The sequence below is a fragment of the Xiphophorus hellerii genome, chromosome 1 (genome assembly GCF_003331165.1).
Source record: "Xiphophorus hellerii strain 12219 chromosome 1, Xiphophorus_hellerii-4.1, whole genome shotgun sequence".
NCBI classification, from domain to species: domain Eukaryota; kingdom Metazoa; phylum Chordata; class Actinopteri; order Cyprinodontiformes; family Poeciliidae; genus Xiphophorus; species Xiphophorus hellerii.
Window position 1 is genome coordinate 9,698,647 of NC_045672.1, and position 18,127 is coordinate 9,716,773.

Genomic DNA, 18,127 nt, shown 5'->3' on the forward strand with positions numbered 1-18,127 from the left:
ACTGACTGTGAGAGTCGGAGTTTGGGATTTGAGTTTTAAAAAACAAAGAAGAATTCCTGCATTTCTCTTAAAAATGTTGTTGACGTTTATCCAGCACATCAATTATTATCAGAAAGTTGTATTTTTAGTTTGCAATGATTGAGAGAGGGATGTTTGTTTTCTGCAGAAAGGACATTCCCACATGGACCTCCACTGACCAGGAATCTCTAAATCTTTCATCAGCAGTTTATCTGCCTGGGTTTTCTTTTCACTCTTAGTTTTTCTTACCGATTTTGGTCAGCTCTCATAAAGCTACAAATGGAGGCGAAGCTCAGAAAAACCTAGAGAAGAAGCTCTCGGCAACAGAGCAGAGAGGGCAAAAGGCAGGGAGCACCCTGCACCAGTCACCATCGTCACAGGGCAACACAGAGGAATACAACCATGCTTAACACACACACACACACTCAGTCTTAAGGGTAATTGACGTTGCAGTCATGTTTTTGGACTGTGGGAGGAAGCTGGAGTACCTGGAGAGAAACACATGCAGAGGGAGAAAATGTCAAATGTCAAATGAGAAAATGTCAACTTCATGGACCCCAGACTGGGACTCAAAACCAGGACGTTCTTGCTCCAAGGCAGCAGTGCTACCCACCTGCCCTCCACTCTAAGTTGGGGGTCTGCTTCCTGTGGCTCTGGAAATATATAATATGCCTGTGAACATCTTTGACCAAATCGGAAAGCAACAAAATCATACCAATTTCAACAATTGTCCAAATGTTTTTTGGCATTTGATTGAAAACCTAACATTATTTTTCTTTATTTGCCATTTTTATGAAATTCAAGAAAAAATGTTAAATCTCTTTTTTTAAGCTGGCTATTTTCTTCATTTTAAAGGCTAAAGAAAACAAACAAAAGAGTAATCACCAAACTATTGTCATTTCACGGTAGTCCGCAATTCTGAGGCAGTTTGTGATAATATTCATTTGGAGAAGTCCAGTTTAGTGTTGGATAATATTCCTTCTTCTCTTTTTTTTTTTACAATTATTGTGAAATGAAAAAGAAGAAGTGCACAACATTATAATCTATTCTAATTTACTCTGTTTAATGTGCTTTCTGTTTGCTATAGGTGCTGTCCTGTCTCCTGGTCTGTTATTCTTGTGAAGATTCTCAATCTCAAGATTTTTTTTATTATTATTATTATTATTATTATTTATTTTATTTTTTTTTTAATGTACTTGAAGGCACCATAATAGATTTCCAGTTTTGTGAACAGAAAACTTGATTTGCAATTAAATGAATTGTAATTTTATCAGCTAAAATCTCCAGTCTAACTGTGACCAAAGGGAACAAGAAAAAGAAACCTGGCCTAAGTCTGTTGCAAAAAAAAAATGCAAGAAAGAAAAATCTCTTTATGTGATCTATCCTTAAAGCATAGGGAGCAACAGAGAAAGAAAGATCCATGACATTAATATTAAATACATATTACACCTTGGTGTGCACAAACGGGAACCATGTGGGCTGAAGCATGCTGCGTCCTGCTAAACTGTAAATGAGGCTAAACTGAGGGAGGGACAGAGGAACTGCATCTCTCCCTCTGGGAAAATGTGTATGTGTGTTTCTAAGAAAGAGAGAGGGGAAGAAAGGATGGGAGTGTGTGCGAACAGTTATTTAGTTTCTCCCCTAACGTCGCTCACCGCATTCTTGTCTTGACTGGAGGCGAACGGAAAGCGATTTACACACACAGAGAGAGAGAGAGGGGAATCAGAGACAGATTGGAGCTGAAACTTGGCTGCAGACGCTCCTTGTGCAGGTCAGTCGATCTTCATAATCTTTTAATATTGTTATGACAGACCAGACTCAAGAGTGCGTCTGCGGGACACTGTCCATCGCCAGCGCGAATTGCTCATTTGGTCTAAGTTGCATTTTTGCATCTACATTCGGAACGTCTTCTCCACCTTTGCGCATTTACACCCGGCAGACCTCAAATGTTGCTGATGATGTCAAATCGCACATTACACTCTTTTGCACGCAAAGGGACCTGCAGTCGACCAAGTTTATCGATTGACTGCAGGGTTTTTGATGTCAGCTTCAAATCTAGGCACTCGAAGAGCAATCGCTTGGCGCTTTTGGTGAAATCTCCCATCATTACGCTGTCGGGTTAAAGGGAATACCTTCACGGAGCGTTTGGATTTGGAACGTTGGACCCCAGCGCAAAACAAAAGCGAGGTTTTACGCACGCATGCCTCCAGAACAGCATTGTCCAAGTAAGGGTCTCCTCAGTCCAACGTCATAACAAGATCTATACACACATGATGTGCGAGGTCCTATGCGCAAAATGCCCGAACAGTAACATAACTCTGAGCGCTAATTCAGACTTCTGGATTTGCTTCAAATGAACAAAAAAAAAAAAAAAAGAAAAGAAAAGAAAGAAGAAGGCTCTGAAACGATATTAAGACGAAAAACAAAAACAAACAATGACGTTTGTTTGTTTTTGTTTTGTTTTCTCTTTCTTTGTTTCCAAGGAAAGAAATAAATTCCCCAAATTCTTTGAAATCTTGACCGTAAGGAAAAAGGTATGCCGTCAAGTCACTAAACCAGAAAGACGATTGCAGTATTTCTTTTTTTTTACTTTTTTTTTTAGTTTTTATAGTGGAGGTGTAAGGGCACATATCCACTTTTAACCCAGTGTCAGGCAGACGTGTGTTCACAAAAGATGCAATGAACTAGACAAAAAAAAAAAAAAAAAACTTAAGTAGACATTAGCAGTGGCGATATACCGCACAGAAGGGAATCGTGTATGGAAAAATAGTAAACAATTGACCAATCAGCATTTCTAACGCCTTTGGTTTGCTTGGAATTTTGCCCTGGCATCAAAGATGCCGAAAGTTTTGGGTCGCCATGGTGACGAAGTTAATTATGGCGACAACAGCAGTCGGGGAGGGAGACCTTGCTTGAAAATGCAAAGGATTTTCCAGCAGACACGTAAGCTTATTATGTTCCTCAGCCTGCATTAGTTTTAGCTTCCATATTGCTTTGCTCTTTTCCATTGTTTAATTTTTCTGTCCATCATCTGCTATCACTTGGTCTTTGTTGACAATCAGCTATTGGACGTGGATTATTTTATGCATTTTATTGCCTTTGTTAGCAAAATGCTAATGTTGCTCTGGGTAAATGTTGCTAAGATTTCTTTTTTTATTATTGTTAATAATGTTTATGCTCTTTCTGAGTTTCTGTTCCAATAATGTTTGCTTGAAATGATGTTCAGATTCTGATGTGGTGTTGGACAAGGACAAGCTGAAGTTCTGTTTGCTGACTCAGCTGTATGAACATTCATAAATAAATCCTGGAGGGGTGATTTGGTGTTTGGGTTCCCACGGAGCTGTAGTCCTTCTCATTTCTGGGTTACTTTTGTCAAGGTAGACGTAATTATTCCATCCCATACCAGTGTGTTTTTGTTATTTATGATAGGAAGGCCTTGTCTAGTGTAATAATTGATAATCTTCAGTTTTAATAGAATTTTGCTTGTTGGTTCTCATAGTTTTTGAGTCTGATTTAGTGTTAACTATTGACCTTGATTTCATGATTAAATACTGCATATTTCACAAGTTAACGAACAGAACTTTTATGTTTAGCTAATTTAACGCTCCATAGGTATTTCACTGTATGAAGAAAGTTATATAATTGTGGAACTGTAGTCAGTTTCCTACTGTTCATTGGAATCCATACTGGACTTGGAAGAGAAATATATCAGCCCCGAGATATTTTTTTTTTTTTGTTTATTTTTAACCAGCCACCACTGATTATTGGACATAATGGCAATATAATCCAATTGAGTAATTGCATTACAAATACATGAATATTACGGATCTTTGTCTTCTATGTTGTATGAATAATGAACCACACTGTTGTGATATGACTATGAACCTGTTTCTAACTGGGCAGGTGTAAAGAGAAAGAACTGGTAGTGCGAGCTTGTAGTTAGCACACCATATGGTCCTGTGACGTAACATCAAAGACAACATTGCCTCTGTGCGTGCGCGTCGGTTAGTGTGTGTGTAATGAGCGCGCGCAGCTCCACATTAGATCCTTACTGACCCACAAACACCGTGTGACATCACACGGTCCTCGCGCGACGAAGGACAACAGCATACATTATTTATATATATTAAAAAAAAAATACTAAACGATGAACGCCGTGACCACCGCCGCCTGCCTGCTCGTCGCTGCCTTCAGCTGCTACCTCTACGGCGGCAGGCGACGTGCTGTCATCGCTGCTCGGTGTCTTTTCTGCAGACGGACCCTCCATGCCGGAGCCGGGAGATGCTCCGCGGCGAAGCCCGCAGGGAGTCCCCTACACCGAGCTGCGACACATCGTCAACGCCGACGGACTGCACCTGTTCTGCCGCTACTGGGAGCCCGCAAGTCCGCCAAGGTCAGTGAAAAAGCAGAGTGGGCTAAACGTGATCCGTAGTCATGACAAAATCAATAGGAAAACACTCCACCGGTTTGATCTGCTTTAATTCAATGTGTGATCTTGTGATGTGACGTTACAAGTAATTCAGCGCACATGGCTGTTTCCCGTCATGGAGTCACATGACTTTAAGTTTAACAGATAGGGGAACTGCGGTTCAGATGACAGTTGGGTTGTCTATTGAAACCTTGCTTGCGCATGCTTGTGTGGGTGTAAAACCATTAAGGCTAAGCCATCAGCTGCCCAGCACCTCGTGTTTAGTGCACCAGTTAGTCTGAGCTCTTTTATTTAATTTTTTTATATTAAGGTTTAACTTTCCAAGCAGGCAAGAGTTGGTCAGACTGTTTCGTCAGTGCTGAAAAACTGTCTTAATCATTTATAGGCTGTTAACCTTTATTTGTTGAGTTATACACGTTGGTTGGAGGTTTTCTGTTTGGATATCATGGAGCTTTAAACTATAAAAGTAGGTCAGTATTAGGAGTCAATAATGACTAAAAACTGCTCTAATCTATAGGAAATTTGGATTATTTCGACTCATTGTGCTTCATAAAGACATTTTAATTATGATAATCCCTGCATAGACAACATGATTACTGACACTGGGTTATGACCCTGTTTAAAAAACAGCAGAATTTGACTGTGTGGCTCAGGCTGTAAGGTAAAATAGTCACTGATGTTATTATGCATTTAGCTTTTACAGAACCAGACCAATCGCCTACAGGCTCTTTTATTTGGACAGTTCAAACTCTGCTTTTAAAACGGCTTGTTAGCTAATGCTAATAGAATTGCTAGTAGCAGAATCATGAAGGGGGGCAACACAGCTCAAAATAAGAATTAAAGATGCACTGTTTTGAGTTTCATTGCCAGTTTCCTATCTTGAGTTCATTTGAAGCTTTGACTTGACAAAACTGATTTGAACTGATTTGTCTACAAGAATTATACTATGAAATACAGAAAAACATATTTATGTATTTCACTGTCTACACATGTCATATAGGATAAATAGCTTATTACAGTTTTTAAAATTTTCTACCTACTTTTTTTTTCTTTAAACAACTTGCTGATGCCAAAAAGAGCTAACCTCGATTATTTTTCCCTCAGTAATATAAACATTGAAGAGTGTTGTTGTTACCTCAGTACAGTCAAGTATTAAAGGACATCCATTCAGCCCAGGAGACAATTCCCAGTCCAAGTACATGTCACAAATATTAGAAATTAAAGTGTGCTTTCAACCCCTGTGGACAGAATCTACTTTGTACATGTAGTGTTCACAATTAGACAGCATAAATGTCTGAAATCCTGACTCATTCTCCATTCTGATGGATAAATAACATCATTCTGTCCTTGGCAAAGCGACATCAAATCACAGAAGTATTAAAACAGTACTTTACTGTAGTGCTGATACTTCCCTCAGCCTCCTGTTGTTGGGCCCCCTGTGGTATGCAGTCTCTAGCTTTTAAAGTCCTCTGCACCTGTCACATGTGTGTCTATGGCAGTGTACGAAACCCAACGCATTACTCCCATCTCTGAGAAGTCAACCTCTCCTACCAGCCGCAAAGCTGCATGCATGCCAGAAAATGATGCCACGCTAAACAGAACATCTGGAATTCACACATGGGCCCACACATTTCATAAAGACCACGGTTTGTTTTCTGACTCAGCTGTGGAGCAGATTCCCGGTTTACAGCCACATCTGTATATCCGTGTGTTTACACAGAAGTCATCCGTGATTAACTCTGTGTTTGTACACGGGGTTACTTGTATACCTGTGTGTATATGCTTAGGCAGATGAGTTTCAAACACCGAGGCGTTGTTTTTCTGTAACTATGACTGATGAGGCAAATACTGCCCACAATGCTCCTGTGGATCTAAACAACAGCACTCTCACACTAAATCCATCCTTTAATGGATATGAATTTCCCTTACACATGTGCTAAAAAGCTGAAGCAGCGTAGCATCGGAATATCTGCAGAGTCGCTTGTGCTGTAACTGTTTTAAAGCTGCAGCTTTTTATGGCCTACGTAGGCGCTTTCTCACTGGAGAGCAACCAGTAAACCTGCTAAAACCGCAAGCAGGCACAGTAGAAGAAGACTGAGTAGCCCCTGTGGGCTGTATCGAGTTGTGTTCACGACTTTACCGACATTTTAGATCAGCCATGTGACAGTGTTATTCATTGGAGTGAGTTGGTTAAAGCAGATCAACTGTTTAAGTTTTAGACGCAAGCTCCACAGTTTTGAGTAAGCATGATTCCAAAGTGTGTAACAACAGAAGCCGCAATTAAACTTTAATGTGATGGTTGCATTCTTTACCCAGACTTATTAAAAGTTTTTCATTGAGTTTGCGGCTGTCGTAATTACAGACAAGCGCTTTTCAGTTTTACTGGGTGAAGAACTGCAGCAGCTCTGTAGTGATGGTGGAATTACAGTTGTAGTTTTAAACTGCATTTTTTTTTAATGATAAATCAGCAATGTTGGGTTTAAAAATAGTTTGGTGGAGGGATTGTCTTCAACTGGAAAGTCAGGGTTAAATCACTAACCCAGCTCCTGATAGACTTACTGGCATCTGTTCACCCTAAGGTGGTTTGGATAAAAGCAGCCTATCTCTTTAAAAAGAAAAGACACAGACTGAAGGGTTCCTGTAATAGAGCCACAGGCTTACAGTGACCATGTGCAACTGCTGTCAGATTATTATCATGAGATGCAGTAACTGTAATATATTATCGATGTAGAGGTTTCTACATCTCTGTAGAATCTGCTTCTTGCTCAGCGAGAAACAGATTCATATCAAGGAAAATGAAGAAGACAAAACTTCAGTTTCAGTAAGAAAAATATTTTAAATTGTAAAACAATAATATAGATACATTTGAGGTATATATTTTTGGATATAGTAGAAATTTATTTGCACTACGTAAAAAGATTAAGGATTTTGTTCTTGATATAAACAGAACCCAAAGAAGGTTACAAAGAAATTGCTTGTAGCAATTTATGTTTTTCACAAAAAAGGGGTAATTAACATTAATTTAGCAGTTATCTAAATGTTAATCAGAATCATTAGGTTTTTGAACAACAAAGCACTCAGACAAAAACCATGAAGGTGATTAGGTGTAGTCATAATAAGCCGTTTATTATTCATCACCAGGGGACTTATTAAAGTCGGTCTTTTACATTCTCATTTCTACAAGGTATCACAATGCCGTTTGCATTACGAGCCAGAGTATAATACAAAGTAATAATTCTGCAGCTACTCAAAATATTAAATGCACTGAAGTGTTAAAAAGCAGAAATGAATCATTCAGGCTAAAATGAAACCCCATAGTGATTGAAAGGGGAAAGCCCAAGCAGGGTGACCTTTGTTTGAACATACTAGAGGATTAGATGACCGAATGCAAGAATAGTTCATGAAAATAAATATCTTTAAAAAAACCTGTAACGGTAAAAGGATAAAGGCCTGCACGCAACAGGCAAATCATAAGTAAATAATTAGAAGGGAAAAAGCCAACCACGATCAGCACCATTTTTATTTAAATGTATTTAAAGATTGCTAATGTACCTCAACATAAAGATAAGCAGGTATGAAATTCTCAAATTAGCATACAGATGTTTAAAACAAAAAGTTTAATGCATAATGTGCTACTGGGAATGATGCATCAAATTTATATAGGAATAATATCTGAGAATTTGTTTGTTTATTTATTTATTTATTTTTTGCCATTTTAGAACCAGAATTTTTTACAAAATCTCTGTATTCTGGGAAAAAATAGAAGATATACTGTACTACCTTTCTAGTAGCTTATTATTTTACAGGGAAATAATTATGAAGAATTAACTAAATATTAATGGACATTTTTTTGTTTATATTTACTACTCTGTTTTATTAAAAGTCATCTGGGAAAAAAATACTTTAGAAACTTTAAATTACACTTTCAGTGAATTAGTGGATACTACTGTCGCACATCTTAGCAGTACAACAGTACTTATTTTACTGCTTACTCAAAACAGCAACAACTGAAGTGTTTGGGGCAAAATATCAACTCGGCATTCAAGGTTATCTTCCAGACATTACTATTTATTCTATTTTTAGTTTTACTGCAAAACTTACTAAGTAGCTCATGTTAAGAGGGAAACTATGTTAGACCAGATCACCACTGTGAAGCTGCTAAAAAAGGTGTTACTTTATTTTCACACAAAGTGAGCATAACAAAAAATCAGGTCAAAGGCTTCTAAATGGTCTTATTTTAACAAGAAACAGGTGAAAGGTAACAAGACAGACATAGGGACTGTAATCATTAACAGGGTCCTAGCAGATGTTTGACTTGGGTTAACCATCAAAAAACATGAACACACTGACCGATTTGGAAGCTATACCTGAAACCTGCACCTGTACTTTACTAGCTCTTTTTGTATACAGCAAACAGCTATAGCCCCTTACAGTGAAATGTCAGATGGGGTCAGGGTTTCCTTTTCTGTTTGCATTTTAGCAATATCAGACGGTTTAAACTCTCCTCCTGTGCCTGTGGATAGTACTTTCATTACAATGGTTCTCTTTGTATGAACACTCAGGGGTATTTATGGCAGAGCTATAATGAATAATCTATGATATTGACTTTAGGTGGCAGCTCACTTTAAATATTAGGAACTGATGTATGTTTTTAGGTAGTGTCTTTTAATTTGGCTGAGGTATGAGTAATCCAGTTATAAATCATACCGGAGGTCTTTGAGGATGTTCAATAATATTATATGTGTACTGAGATGCTGCAGAGTCTTTGGGAATGTTTAGTTCACAAACCTCACATTCAAGAAGTGCAGTGTGGCATTTGGCTTGGCAGTGGATCATTAAACCATGCTTTTCCTTTGCCAAGTTGCTAAGGAGTTTATGGAGGGCAGTTTGTGGAGGTTTCTGTGGTAGCATGGGGTTCAGGTGATGCTTCTAAGGGATTTCATAATTTCCATGAATTGTGTTTTTCAGCATCTATCCTTACTTCAAGGAGTCAAGACATTTAAAGGATTATTTTGTTATCTTTGTAAATTAATGGCATAAGCCACTTTTTGCCAAAAAAATGTAGCTATTATTTTAGGAAGGATGACCAAATTAAATGTTGCAATAGAATTTTTACTATGTAGTTTTAATTGCCATCGTTATATATGTAATGTGCAAATTTGTTGTTTTTGAGCTTTTCATTTTAAGATCAGCTCTTTGCACAATTAGGTTCCTTTTTATTTAGGATTTTCTGATAAATTATTTCTAAAAGAAAAAACAAACTTGTCTGTGCAAAGGAATATTTTAGATATAAAAGTAGCACCATTCTTTATTCCATCGGTTTAAGCTTTCCTACTGTCACAGCTTGTCTGCCTCAGTCTTTCTCCATCACGCAGCAATTTCCTGTTTCTTGTCTTTTTTTTCCGTCTCTGCTCAGCACACTTTGACACAAACATAATAACTTCCCCGTTTCCAGCATCCTTTTCCATACTGGTCTGTCACATTAACTTTCTACTTGTCAAACTCTGCATCATTTTGCAGCTGTCGCGCAGTTCTTATCTGTCACATCCATTTTATTTTTTGCTCCAAGTGCATCAACTCTTCCTGCCACCTGGGAGTTCAGCCTGAATGTGTCTTAAATGGTTCTGAGTTGTATTGAATTAAGGGCACTTGAGTTACAGTTGAGTCTCTGTGAGTCTTTTTGCACTGTACTTCAGAATACTGGGGAAAGGAAAAGCATTATCAGTGGAAATACATTCAAATTTACTTGAAATAAGAGTAAAATAAAATGGACATATAGAAACTCTTTCTAGTGTTTAATTTCTTTTAAAAAAAAAATCAAAACATCTTGAAGTCTGTTTCTTCTTTAGCTTCTGTTTTATTGTTGGCTTTTTTATTTCCTACGCTTAGCAAACAATCCAGATACAATTTTATATTAGGGCTTTATGTAAACAAATAAGCACTTACAGTAGGATTAGACAAAATAGTGGATCCCCAGTATTCAGTCCCCTGGTGGTGTTAGGGACTAAACTATAGCTTAAATCTGCATAAACTTGTCACTCCATCTGAAGGAACTTATATCACTGTTTTAATAATTCAAACAACAAATATACCTTAATGTGTACTGACACAGTAGAAACCATCTTTGCACTACTGGAGAACTAAATAGCTGCAGTCTTTCTGATCTTTGCTTTACAGCCAATCAGTGTCAAGAAAAATCAATGGTCCTCCTGGATTGGCTGCTTTGCAAGCACCATCCAATAGTGTGTGCCTACCGTGTGTGTAGCATTGCACCTAGGCACTTCAGCTTCCTGAGTTGCATTTTCTGTTGAGTATTTTAGACTTGCTTCATGAAAAAAATCAGAAAATAGGCAGATTTTCCACAAACAATTTTATGTTCCATAGATACATCTGCGAATAGGCAACTTAAATTCTGCTTTGGGCCTCATGACCTTCTGCTTACATTTAGCCAGGAAGTTTGGGGGAGTAATTTTCTTGTAGCCATTTCCTGGGCTTATAGAAGTGAACATACATGTGCTTTAGCTGAATGGCTTGTTTTCTGATCTTACCCATTTTGAAGGGTTGCCTCAGCATCAGGTCACAATTAAATCCCTGAAAAATAGAAAGTCATACTCTAAATTCACACTCATGAATATTACAAATTAAAATAATTCAATTTTCTTCAATATTAAACAACTAAATGAAGATGAGCCATTTTAAGCATGTTAAAACTTGTTACTAGCAGCAATGTGAAAACATGACAGCAGAAAGATAGTACAGACTGGTGTTTGAAATTCTGGTAAGTTCCTGTTCTAAGTAATGTTCACCAGTGATGTGGAGAATTTGGGGACCATTGAGAGCTTTATAAAGCTTATAACCTTGCTGCACCCCACAGGCTATACATAAGGTGGATTAGGGCTTTGGCTTTGTTTAGACCCTGTGGCTGTTTGGACTAGCCCCGTGTTAAAGCAGTGGGAGCCACAACCTGTCTCTCACTCTCTGGGTGGTTTAATAGGACTTGTTCTAAGCCACGTTGTTCCAGCAGCGGAAGCTGTGTGAGAGAGAAGTAGATCCCCAGTTCCCATGATAGAAGAGGCAATGAAAAGCGAGAATCCTTTGAAAAAGGAGGAAAATCTGAAAGTTTTCCAGCTTTACGTAATCAGGACAGATCTAAGTAGGCATTAATTATGGAGGTGATGATGCAAACCTTGGGCAAACATGGTGCACTTTAGGTGAAGCGTAGAGCTCATTTGAATTGATGATAATGTTATTGTGCTGTCAAGAATTGTTTTCACCCATATAGATTTCTTCCTTTTCATTTTTTGGCATGTGCTCCTTTTCTAGGTCATCAAACAGATTTTAATATCAGACAAAGACAACCGGAGTAAAATGTCCAACCTATTAAAAAAGCTGTTTCCAAGTGGTGATTTCATTTGCTACTGGAAAAGGCAATGTGAAAATGTAACTGTCCCTAAATCCCTCATCTTCAAAATAGTCTGTTTAATCATAAAATTAAACATTAGTCTTTTTTTATCACAAATAAATTTGCAACTCTACCTTGGATGCTATTTAGTCCTGTCTTATTCTTACTGTTGACTAAAAGATACTGACCTTAGCTGAGACTATTACCTGCTGGGCTGCTGGTCACCATTTGAAAACTGTTAATTTCTATTTACTAATGGTATCTTTGTTTGATATTAATTTTGTTGATGGAATGTGGCAAAAAAATATTTTGGAACCTCAAACTTTCACCCTAAATTGAACCTGGTGTACCAAATAATAATACCAAAACGTAGTATCCAATTCAAATAATAATGCGAAACAGATGCTTGAAAAGGGACCTGATAAAAGTGAGGTGGCTTTGTGTGACTGAGCCATCATACTGAGGATTTCTTGGTGATGTCACTTAGCTGTCTGCAGTTTGTTACTGAATGAAACCAGTATGCGACTATTCAAAGCGTTTAAACTGAAAATACAATTTATTTTGTTGTTTTCATACAGTTTTGTTACAGGACAGAAATAAAATGTGAGCTCATCCATTGCATCAAAAACCCTTTTGGTGAAATTATGGATGGAGAACATCTTGAAAAGAAATGGAGTCTGCAGCATGCTGTTCACTACAGTTGCCTTGACAGCAACGCCAAATTACCCCCGCTAATATACCGCAGCTCCTCTGGTTGTGTGTTGCAGAACATTATGGTCGCACAAAGACACTGATTCACACTCAAGTTCACTCGTTACAAGTGCAGAGGAAGTCTTAGCCCCAAGCGATGGATGCCTAAAAAAAGGAGAGGAAGAGCTGTGAGTGACACAGAACCCCTGATGAACAGTCACTACTGTTCTACTCCTCCTCACCACCCCGCCCGTAACACGTTCGCTCATTTTCCTCCCTCCTCGTTTCACTTTGTCCCCTCCTTCCTCTGTCGCTGAATGCATTTGGGTTAATTGTCTGCTGCTGATTAGTGAAGCTCTTGCAGGCTTCTCAGCACCACTGATGCTTCTGAGAGAAGGAACGCTCAGCTTCCCCTGCTTAGTATGCACTGATAGAAGACGCAAAACATTTGATAAAATCAAGTGTCGCCTTAACAAGCCCCATTCTAGGAATAAAAATCCAGTATTTTCCCCATTTGCAGGGCGGTGTTTCAAAACCCCTAAATTTACTGTCATGTTATCTGTTATGCGTTGACATGAGACTGGTTAAAAACTAGTTTAGGAGCCTTTCGATTCAGAGGATGGAAGATATTACCGACTAGAAAAAGAAAAAGACTGTTAGAAAATCTGGATAACCATTGATAAAAAAAATGTTTTAGTCTTTTAAACAGTTCTTCAGGTATGATACAAACTGAGAACATTTCTAAATTGAATGTGGTGTTGAAGATGAAGAGATGACTGCAGGAGAAATGTGAGCTAATGTTACTGATAACATATCATGCCTGTCAGTCTGCAGCCAATCAGAATAGGTTGCTTTTCTACAGATATGTACAGATGAAGCACCTTACAAAAGTGTTCATCTCCTTGGATGTCTTACCTTTCTTATTGATTTAGCAAAAATAATCTTCATTTAAAAATATGGCATTTTTTATAAAAAAGTCCTTTAATGTTTAGGTGAAAACTGGTTTCTACAAAATAATGACACTTAAATAAAAATACGTAACGTAAAATAGGTGGTTGCATCATTATTCACCACCTTTAAAGTGATTGGCCTAATGAAACATATGTCCAGTCTCACAATGAGTGAAATGGACATCAGCTGAGTGCTGTGGCTGTCTCAAGTGATTGCAATATAAAGAAACCTGTCTCACTGGTTAATCGGGATTCCTGGATACCTTTGCAGCATAAAGACAAAAGAGACACTCCAAGTAAATTAGAGAAAAGGTTACTGAAAAGTATGTGTCAGGGGGATGGATACAAAAACATTCCTTCTTAAAGAAATGGAAGGAATATGCCACATATGTAAATCTGCCTACATCAGGCAGCTGAAATGGAGAAACTACAGACAACAACTATTGCCCAGGTTCTTCACCATTCAAAGCTTTGAAGAAAACTCAGATTGAGGATGAAACTAGAATTTGCCAAAAGGCAAGTGGGAGGCTCCAAGTCAGGTGGAAGAAAATTCATTTGTCTGATGAGATCACAATGAAAAAGTCAAAGTATCTAGCTATAGCTGTACAGAAATGGTTTGAATTCAACATCGTAGATGGTAAATGTTCTTTAGTGGCACAGTTAAAGTGCAGACCTAAATCTTATAGAGAACTTGTAATTAATTGGGTTAGTATTTATGTAATTTTTTAATTTTATGTACATGTTCTTTTTTCACTTTGACATAAAAGTTATTTATTGTCAAAAAATAAATAAATTTGGCTGCTCATAATTGTTTTGTAGAAACAATAAAAAAGGTAAATATCCAACCTTTCTTCCAGTGTTTTATTGTCACTTGATTGAAAGAAAAAGCCAACAAGAAATCCAAGAAACTATTCTGGCTCCATATGTCTCAAGCTCATGTTATTAAGGATTGTCAGTTTCTTCTTTTGGACACTCATATATCTTCCCAATTCAATTCCATCCTAATCATAAGATACTTGCTCCAAATTTTTAAACTTCTTCATCATCTTCCTCCTCCATTTCTATCCTCTGTCCTGAACTCTCTGCTCTTCCACTTCTGTTTTCCACTCCCGTCACCCCATCTGTCCACAGTGGGGTTCAGAGCCTGGTGCCCCCAGTTCTCAAACTGTCTTGATCTCAAAGAGGCTCAACGCTCACCCCTCAGACTCTGCCAAAATGTGAAGATTTTTTCCCCTCTACAATTAAACTCTTGATATATTCCTTTGCTTCATTTGTTTTCAGAAAGAAAAAGAATGTCTACAAACTGAAAAGACTATAAGCGACGTGGTTTAGGTGCGAACTACAACCTGCAGTGTACGTTGGTGAAATTATTTGTGCTAAACCAACAAAAAATAGTCCATAATGGTGAGATAGAAGGAAAATATAACATCCCTTTTACACAAAAAATAAAAACTGGAATGTGAACTGTTCTTTTTTGTATTCAACCCACTTTAATTCTCTTCTATCTAATTAGTAAATAGATTATTATGTGTCATTTAATCTTACTATAAATTCAGCTGTTTGTGAAGGCCATAATATTACAGAACATCAGTGAAGAAACAACATCAGGAAGACCAAGAAACATACAGTAGCAGACAGGTCAGACTTAAAATCACAGATTTAGGTTCTTAAACAATACGACAGAACTGCAAACTAAGACATGGCTACCCACCCGAATAATCAGATGGGAATTTATTTGCAAACATTATCCCAATTCCCTGTGTAAAATTAAGGCAAACTGTGTTATTCGATTTCATGACTTTGTGTTGTCTATTGCCTCAAAATACAGTAAAGTGTGATCAATATAAAGGTAGTATGAATACTTTTGTACCGCACTTTACAGTAAGGTTAACTTCACTGAAAACATTTAGGTAAAAATAGACTTTTTAAACTGCTTCACTAAACGGGATCGCTAAAATCCTGCATTTTAAGCTCGTGTTTCTCGTATTTCGGTCTTGAAAGAGCTGCAAGAATATACGGTTGCTGCTCTTGCTAAATTCATGCGCTTTGCCATGTTTTGGTGGCATCTCACGTGTGTGTTTTGAGTCAGGCAGGCAGGGGTGTGTAGAGGCAGGCAGACTGACAGATGGATGATAGCTGTTATCTCTGAACACACAGTCTGCTTCATTCTCAGCTTGTCTTTTTCTGCTGTTGCTCATGATTTTCTTCCATCATCCTGCAAGTCCGTTTCGGTCCTGCCGTGGCTCATCCACGCGGCCTGTCAGGGGGAGATTCTGAGGCTATTTCAAGTCATAAACTTGTCATTGCAGAGCCTGATTATGAGTAAATCAAGGAAGGATGCCACTCCCATGCAGAATATAAACTTCAGTTTATCCCCGCATGCAAGAGATTGGAAGGAGTACAAAAGAAGTCACGCACAGATCCTTTCTAGAAAAAAAAAAAATCAACATTTTCCCTCTCATCTCCTCTCAGGGCTCTGGTGTTTATTGCTCATGGAGCGGGAGAGCACAGTGGGCCATATGAAGAAATTGCACAGAGACTGAAAGAACGGTCCCTGCTGGTGTTTGCTCATGACCACGGTGAGTGACAAACGCACATCACAGGACTGTAAGCCCATGCATACATTTACACCCACGCTCACTGTGTCCCTCATGTTTATCAGTAGTCGCATACAGCTCTGACTGACACAGATTATTTGTTTTAAAGCTAACTAATCCTGTTTGAGAAAATGATTTTGCTTTGCAGCTTTCAATGGACATTGTTTTTCTTCCTGAAACATGTTGTGGTACATACGTTTTCAAAACACTCTCCAGCCCGTACCAATCAGAGGACGAAGAACTGGTTCAAAACAAGACAGATCTATTATTCTCTGGGCCTTCGGTTAATCCAGTGTTTCTCAATTCCGGTCCTCAGGAACCACTGCCCTGCAAAGTGTTTCCCTTCTGCCACACACCTGACTTGAATAAGTGGGTGATTGAACATAGTTTTGCAGCCTGCTATGGCATGAAGAGGAGGTCATGCAATAATTTGAGTCAGGTGTTCTGGAGCAGAGACGCATCTAAAATATGCAGGGCAGCAGTCTCTGAAGACGGGAATTGAGAAACACTGGGTTAGTCCTTTGTTTTCTTTACAACACCGCTTTACGTCAGCGGTTGGATATACATTCATTCACCAGGCACTTTATCAGGCACACTTTGCTGTCAGAGGGTGGGGCCTCTCTGAAATGTTGCAATGTTTTGGGTCACAGATACCTCTTGAAGGCTGAAACATTCTTCAGAAATTGTGGTCCATAACAGCACGACAACATCATATAGGTTGCATCAGATTAGTCATATGAACATCTATAACGCAAATCTCCTGTTCCACTACATCTGTGGTCATAAAGGCATGGACATGACCAACAGCAGGTTTTCAGATAGTGCGTTAAAACGTTACACCATCCCTCACCTGCATTAATAACTGATACAAGGCAGGATGGATTCATGCCTTCACGTTGTTTACACTAATTTCTCACCCGACCATCTGAATGTTGCAGCTGAAATAGAAACTCATTGGACAAGGCGAAATTTTGCCCATCTGTTGTCTTCCAATTTTGGTGAGCCTGTATGAATTGTAACTATAGTTACACGTTTTAGCTGACAAGAGCGGTACCCTGTGTGGTCTTCTGCTGCTGTAGCCCATCTGCCTCAAGGTTTGACATACTGTGTTTTTAGTGATTTGACTTACTGTTTAGTTGGTTTCTATCATTCATTCTCCTGCACAGATCTGCTGCTCAATGGATATTTTCTCTTTTTTGGATCATTTGTAAATCCAAGAGATGATTTATTGTAAGATTCCCAGTAAATCAACAGTTTCTGAAATACCCACACCTGCGTGCCTAGTGTTGACAGCCATGCCACATTCAAAGTCTAGTTTCTGATCAATTCTCATGCTTGGTTTGAGCTGCAGGAAGTCACCTTCATCACATCTCAATGGCTAAGTGGATTGTGATTGGCTGATTCACTATTTTAGTTAACAAACACCTGAGCAGGTTCACCTAATGAAGTGGCCTGTGAGTGTATGTCTAAAATTTCACACAGTCTGTTAGTGACTAATTTCGCATCAGCCCAAAGCTTTGACAAAAAGCAGAACTATAGCAACTTCTCAGGTTATTTAAAGTCACAGTTACCACAATGTAGCCATGAGTCTTTTGTTCAAACAACTTGCAGTTCCCATCTTTGGGTATGAAGATGGGGATAAAAGCATGCCTCTACTGTTTTATTGTTAGCTTTACCTTTGTTACCTGAGATTTAACATAAAAAACACTTTCAAAATTTCTGATATGTTGTAAATTGGATGTGGAACTAGTGAAAATTTAAAATCTGGGCTGGGTTCATTTACAACTAATCTGACAGTACAGACGTAGCCAAAGATCAGTATTAACGTCTCTCTAAGATATTCTCAAAATATTGAGTAAAAAGTACTTTTTTGAAACAGTGTTTTTATTGTATTGTTATCTTTCTTTAGATATCAGGATGTCAAACAGTTTTCAGGAGGGGAGCAGTATCTGTATATGTTGTGTAAGCAGCAGAAGGACTGGAAGTAATCATTGTGACTCCTTACACAACATGTACAAGGAGTTACATGTTGGTGTAACTC

The 18,127-nt window shown here is 38.3% G+C and overlaps 1 protein-coding gene across 1 annotated transcript in view; it reads left to right on the forward strand.

The window, feature by feature from the left end:
• Positions 1 to 1,562: 1,562 nt before the first annotated feature.
• The window catches only part of mgll (monoglyceride lipase), a 39,628-nt gene continuing 23,063 nt past the window's right edge, over positions 1,563 to 18,127 (forward strand). The window contains 4 exon segments of the mRNA XM_032565503.1: positions 1,563 to 1,789; positions 2,856 to 2,961; positions 4,273 to 4,411; positions 15,962 to 16,068. Coding sequence (XP_032421394.1) covers positions 2,856 to 2,961; positions 4,273 to 4,411; positions 15,962 to 16,068 — 352 coding nt within the window. The 5' untranslated portion in view covers positions 1,563 to 1,789.